This window comes from Mustelus asterias, unplaced genomic scaffold (assembly GCF_964213995.1).
Source record: "Mustelus asterias unplaced genomic scaffold, sMusAst1.hap1.1 HAP1_SCAFFOLD_2402, whole genome shotgun sequence".
Lineage (NCBI taxonomy): Eukaryota > Metazoa > Chordata > Chondrichthyes > Carcharhiniformes > Triakidae > Mustelus > Mustelus asterias.
In genome coordinates this window covers 36,013-42,500 of record NW_027592347.1, presented here as the reverse complement: position 1 = coordinate 42,500, position 6,488 = coordinate 36,013, and the positions used below count along the sequence as shown (strand labels likewise).

The 6,488-nt window shown below is 54.0% G+C and overlaps 1 protein-coding gene across 1 annotated transcript in view; it reads left to right on the top strand.

Moving 5' to 3' along the window:
* Positions 1-6,488, top strand: part of LOC144489652 (NACHT, LRR and PYD domains-containing protein 12-like) — a 31,021-nt gene that overhangs the window by 102 nt on the left and 24,431 nt on the right. Inside the window, exons 1-3 of the mRNA XM_078207509.1 lie at positions 1-23; positions 3,566-3,732; positions 5,995-6,220. The exon at positions 1-23 is cut by the window's left edge and continues 102 nt beyond it. Of these exons, the coding sequence (XP_078063635.1) occupies positions 2-23; positions 3,566-3,732; positions 5,995-6,220 (415 nt within the window). The 5' untranslated portion in view covers position 1. The remainder of the gene's footprint in view (positions 24-3,565; positions 3,733-5,994; positions 6,221-6,488) is intronic.

The following is a 6,488-nucleotide window of genomic DNA, read 5'->3' as shown; positions in this document are numbered from 1 at the left end:
AATGGACACTCCCGAAGGGATCGGTACGTCTGAGCGAAACACAGCCTGTATCTAACCCCGTGCTGTACCTGTCCTGGGAGTGTTTGATGGGGGACAGTGTAGAGGGAGCTTTACTCTGTATCTAACCCCGTGCTGTACCTGTCCTGGGAGTGTTTGATGGGGACAGTGTAGAGGGAGCTTTACTCTGTATCTAACCCCGTGCTGTACCTGTCCTGGGAGTGTTTGATGGGGACAGTGTAGAGGGAGCTTTACTCTGTATCTAACCCCGTGCTGTACCTGTCCTGGGAGTGTTTGATGGGGGACAGTGTAGAGGGAGCTTTACTCTGTATCTAACCCCGTGCTGTACCTGTCCTGGGAGTGTTTGATGGGGACAGTGTAGAGGGAGCTTTACTCTGTATCTAACCCCGTGCTGTACCTGTCCTGGGAGTGTTTGATGGGGACAGTGTAGAGGGAGCTTTACTCTGTATCTAACCCCGTGCTGTACCTGTCCTGGGAGTGTTTGATGGGGACAGTGGAGAGGGAGCTTTACTCTGTATCTAACCCCGTGCTGTACCTGTCCTGGGAGTGTTTGATGGGGACAGTGTAGAGGGAGCTTTACTCTGTATCTAACCCCGTGCTGTACCTGTCCTGGGAGTGTTTGATGGGGACAGTGTAGAGGGAGCTTTACTCTGTATCTAACCCCGTGCTGTACCTGTCCTGGGAGTGTTTGATGGGGACAGTGTAGAGGGAGCTTTATTCTGTATCTAACCCCGTGCTGTCCCTGTCCTGGGAGTGTTTGATGGGGGACAGTGTAGAGGGAGCTTTACTCTGTATCTAACCCCGTGCTGTACCTGTCCTGGGAGTGTTTGATGGGGGACAGTGTAGAGGGAGCTTTACTCTGTATCTAACCCCGTGCTGTCCCTGTCCTGGGAGTGTTTGATGGGGGACAGTGTAGAGGGAGCTTTACTCTGTATCTAACCCCGTGCTGTACCTGTCCTGGGAGTGTTTGATGGGGGACAGTGTAGAGGGAGCTTTACTCTGTATCTAACCCCGTGCTGTACCTGTCCTGGGAGTGTTTGATGGGGGACAGTGTAGAGGGAGCTTTACTCTGTATCTAACCCCGTGCTGTACCTGTCCTGGGAGTGTTTGATGGGGACAGTGTAGAGGGAGCTTTACTCTGTATCTAACCCCGTGCTGTACCTGTCCCCACTCACCTGAAGAAGGGGCTCAGAGCCTCGAAAGCTTGTGTGGCTTTTGCTACCAAATAAACCTGTTGGACTTTAACCTGGTGTTGTTAAACTTCTTACTGTGTTTACCCCAGTCCAACGCCGGCATCTCCACATCGTGTTTGATAGGGACAGTGTAGAGGGAGCTTTACTCTGTATCTAACCCCGTGCTGTACCTGTCCTGGGAGTGTTTGATGGGGACAGTGTAGAGGGAGCTTTACTCTGTATCTAACCCCGTGCTGTACCTGTCCTGGGAGTGTTTGATGGGGACAGTGGAGAGGGAGCTTTACTCTGTATCTAACCCCGTGCTGTACCTGACCTGGGAGTGTTTGATGGGGACAGTGTAGAGGGAGCTTTACTCTGTATCTAACCCCGTGCTGTACCTGTCCTGGGAGTGTTTGATGGGGACAGTGTAGAGGGAGCTTTACTCTGTATCTAACCCCGTGCTGTACCTGTCCTGGGAGTGTTTGATGGGGACAGTGTAGAGGGAGCTTTACTCTGTATCTAACCCCGTGCTGTCCCTGTCCTGGGAGTGTTTGATGGGGGACAGTGTAGAGGGAGCTTTACTCTGTATCTAACCCCGTGCTGTACCTGTCCTGGGAGTGTTTGATGGGGGACAGTGTAGAGGGAGCTTTACTCTGTATCTAACCCCGTGCTGTCCCTGTCCTGGGAGTGTTTGATGGGGGACAGTGTAGAGGGAGCTTTACTCTGTATCTAACCCCGTGCTGTACCTGTCCTGGGAGTGTTTGATGGGGGACAGTGTAGAGGGAGCTTTACTCTGTATCTAACCCCGTGCTGTACCTGTCCTGGGAGTGTTTGATGGGGGACAGTGTAGAGGGAGCTTTACTCTGTATCTAACCCCGTGCTGTACCTGTCCTGGGAGTGTTTGATGGGGGACAGTGTAGAGGGAGCTTTACTCTGTATCTAACCCCGTGCTGTACCTGTCCTGGGAGTGTTTGATGGGGACAGTGTAGAGGGAGCTTTACTCTGTATCTAACCCCGTGCTGTACCTGTCCTGGGAGTGTTTGATGGGGGACAGTGTAGAGGGAGCTTTACTCTGTATCTAACCCCGTGCTGTACCTGTCCTGGGAGTGTTTGATGGGAACAGTGTAGAGGGAGCTTTACTCTGTATCTAACCCCGTGCTGTACCTGTCCTGGGAGTGTTTGATGGGGGACAGTGCAGAGGGAGCTTTACTCTGTATCTAACCCCGTGCTGTACCTGTCCTGGGAGTGTTTGATGGGGACAGTGTAGAGGGAGCTTTACTCTGTATCTAACCCCGTGCTGTACCTGTCCTGGGAGTGTTTGATGGGGGACAGTGTAGAGGGAGCTTTACTCTGTATCTAACCCCGTGCTGTACCTGTCCTGGGGGTGTTTGATGGGGGACAGTGTAGAGGGAGCTTTACTCTGTATCTAATCCCGTGCTGTACCTGTCCTGGGAGTGTTTGATGGGAACAGTGTAGAGGGAGCTTTACTCTGTATCTAACCCCGTGCTGTACCTGTCCTGGGAGTGTTTGATGGGGGACAGTGTAGAGGGAGCTTTACTCTGTATCTAACCCTGTGCTGTACCTGTCCTGGGAGTGTTTGATGGGGGACAGTGTAGAGGGAGCTTTACTCTGTATCTAACCCCGTGCTGTACCTGTCCTGGGAGTGTTTGATGGGGGAAAGTGTAGAGGGAGCTTTACTCTGTATCTAACCCCGTGCTGTACCTGTCCTGGGAATGTTTGATGGGGGACAGTGTAGAGGGAGCTTTACTCTGTATCTAACCCCGTGCTGTACCTGTCCTGGGAGTGTTTGATGGGGACAGTGTAGAGGGAGCTTTACTCTGTATCTAACCCCGTGCTGTACCTGTCCTGGGAGTGTTTGATGGGGACAGTGTAGAGGGAGCTTTACTCTGTATCTAACCCCGTGCTGTACCTGTCCTGGGAGTGTTTGATGGGGACAGTGTAGAGGGAGCTTTATTCTGTATCTAACCCCGTGCTGTACCTGTCCTGGGAGTGTTTGATGGGGACAGTGTAGAGGGAGCTTTACTCTGTATCTAACCCCGTGCTGTACCTGTCCTGGGAGTGTTTGATGGGGACAGTGTAGAGGGAGCTTTACTCTGTATCTAACCCCGTGCTGTACCTGTCCTGGGAGTGTTTGATGGGGACAGTGTAGAGGGAGCTTTATTCTGTATCTAACCCCGTGCTGTACCTGTCCTGGGGGTGTTTGATGGGGGACAGTGTAGAGGGAGCTTTACTCTGTATCTAACCCCGTGCTGTACCTGTCCTGGGAGTGTTTGATGGGGGACAGTGTAGAGGGAGCTTTACTCTCCCTGTTACTCTGGAGTTGACGCTCTGTTGTCCATCGTTCTTTCTCTCAGGTGGACTCATCAGTTTTCTGGATCACGTGCAGGGATTTGATGAAAATGATCTGCGGAAACTCACGGAGTTTTATCGGAAGGGAATACAATGTGTGTTTCTCCGTGACCCACTGTTCCTGATTCAGAAACTTTATCAAGCTACGGCGATAGATGTTGATTTGGCTGAGGTATCAACAATGAAATGCAGTGTACAAAAGAACATAGGAACAGGAGGAGGCCATTCGGCCCACCTTGCTTGCTGCACGATCATAGCTGATAGGACACTCCATTCTCTTTTACGCCCACACTATCACTATAACCCTTCCCCTTTCCCATTGCAGTGTTAATCTAAGTCTTCTTGAAGTGGCAACGCAGGTGGAGAAGGTAGTCAAGAAGGCATACGGCATGCTTGCCTTCATCGGCCGGGGCATTGAGTTTATAAATTGGCAAGTCATGTTGCAGCTTTATACAACCTTAGTGAGGCCGCACTTGGAATATAGTGTTCAATTCTGGTCGCCACACTACCAGAAGGATGTGGAGGCTTTGGAGAGGGTACAGAAAAGATTTACCAGGATGTTGCCTGGTGTGGAGGGCATTAGCTATGAGGAGAGGTTGGAGAAACTTGGTTTGTTCTCACTGGAGCGACGGAGGTTGAGGGGAGACCTGATAGAAGTCTACAAGATTATGAGGGGCATGGACAGAGTGGATAGTCAGAAGCTTTTTCCTCAGGGTGGAAGAATCAATTACTCGGGGGCACAGGTTTAAGGTGCGAGGGGCAAGGTTTAAAGGAGATGTACGAGGCAGATTTTTTACACAGAGGGTGGTGGGTGCCTGGAACTCGCTGCCGGGGGAGGGAGTGGAAGCGGATACGGTAGTGAGTTTTAAGGGGCGTCTGGACAAATCCATGAATAGGATGGGAATAGAGGGATACGGTCCCCGGAAGGGTAGGGGGTTTTAGTTCAGTCGGGGCAGCATGGTCGGTGCAGGCTTGGAGGGGCCGAAGGACCTGTTCCTGTGCTGTACTGTTTGTTCTTTGTACTTGCGGCTGATAAACAAATAAAGTTAAAGTTTATTTATTAGTGTCACAAGTAAGGCTGACATTAACGCTGCAATGAAGTTACTGTGAAATTCCCCGAGTCGCCCACACTCCGGCGCCTGTTCGGGTCAATGCACCCTAACCAGCGCGTCTTTCAGACTGTGGGAGGAAACCGGAGCACCCGGAGGAAACCCATGCAGACACGGGGAGAACGTGCAGACTCCGCACAGACAGTGACCGAAGCCGGGAATCGAACCCAGGTCCCTGGCGCTGTGAGGCAGCAGTGCTAACCACCTGTGACACCTAATCACTCCACACAATCCCTGGTATGCTCTGGGGAGCTCTCACTGCGCTCCCTCTCTGGCAATATTACAATAATATCGTGGGAGATGGGTTCATGGGGGGCGGAATTAGTTCCAAAGTTGGGCTCAGAGACGGTGAAACTTACATGGATGCAATGAAGCTGCTTCAATCCAAGTCCTTCAGGGAAGGATATCCCTCAGCACTGACCCTCCCACAGTGCGGCGCTCCCTCAGCACTGACCCTCCCACAGTGCGGCGCTCCCTCAGCACCGACCCTCCCACAGTGCGGCGCTCCCTCAGCACCGACCCTCCCACAGTGCGGCGCTCCCTCAGCACCGACCCTCCCACAGTGCGGCGCTCCCTCAGCACTGACCCTCCCACAGTGCGGCGCTCCCTCAGCACTGACCCTCCCACAGTGCGACGCTCCCTCAGCACTGACCCTCCCACAGTGCGGCGCTCCCTCAGCACTGACCCTCCCACAGTGCGGCGCTCCCTCAGCACCGACCCTCCCACAGTGCGGCACTCCCTCAGCACTGACCCTCCCACAGTGCGGCGCTCCCTCAGCGCTGACCCTCCCACAGTGCGGCGCTCTCTCAGCACTGACCCTCCCACAGTGCGGCGCTCCCTCAGCACTGACCCTCCCACAGTGCGGCGCTCCCTCAGCACTGACCCTCCCACAGAGCGGCGCTCCCTCAGCACTGACCCTCCCACAGTGCGGCGCTCCCTCAGCACTGACCCTCCCACAGTGCGGCGCTCCCTCATCACTGACCCTCCCACAGTGCGGCGCTCCCTCAGCACTGACCCTCCCACAGTGCGGCGCTCCCTCAGCACTGACCCTCCCACAGTGCGGCGCTCCCTCAGCACTGACCCTCCCACAGTGCGGCGCTCCCTCAGCACTGACCCTCCCACAGTGCGGCGCTCCCTCAGCACTGACCCTCCCACAGTGCGGCGCTCCCTCAGCACTGACCCTCCCACAGTGCGGCGCTCCCTCAGCACTGACTCTCTGATGGAGTTAACGCTCTGACCCAATCCATGTACGTTTAAAAACCGCGTGTGGTTGCGATCTATTTGCCCCATCTTGTTGTCTAATTGAACGTTGATGCTATGGACAGAACGTGAAGGAGATTGTGGAACGTTCCGGAGCAGGCGAAGCAGCGGACAGATTGTTTGATGAGCTGTTGCGAACGGGTGGAGACTCGATGCGGAGTCTGTGGAAGGTTCTCTACTGTGAACAGAAGGTGTTAATGGAGTCTCCGCGTGGAGTTCCCAATGAAGAAGACTCGCTGAGGTGGTGGAGGGGTGACCTCAAGGGTCTCCTCCACCACATGGTGTCAGAAGGTTAGCGTGATCAGGGTTTAAACCCTCCCCCTGCCCTCTCCGTTCCCCCCCCTCTCTGTCCCCTTCACCTATCCATCACACAAACCAGCCTCCCATCCATTGACTCTGCCTAAGAACAGTACAGCACAGGAAACAGGCCCTTCGGCCCTCCAAGCCTGTGCCGCTCCTTGGTCCAACTAGACCAATCGTTTGTATCCCTCCATTCCCAGGCTGCTCATGTGACTATCCAGGTAAGTCTTAAACGATGTCAGCGTGCCTGCCTCCACCA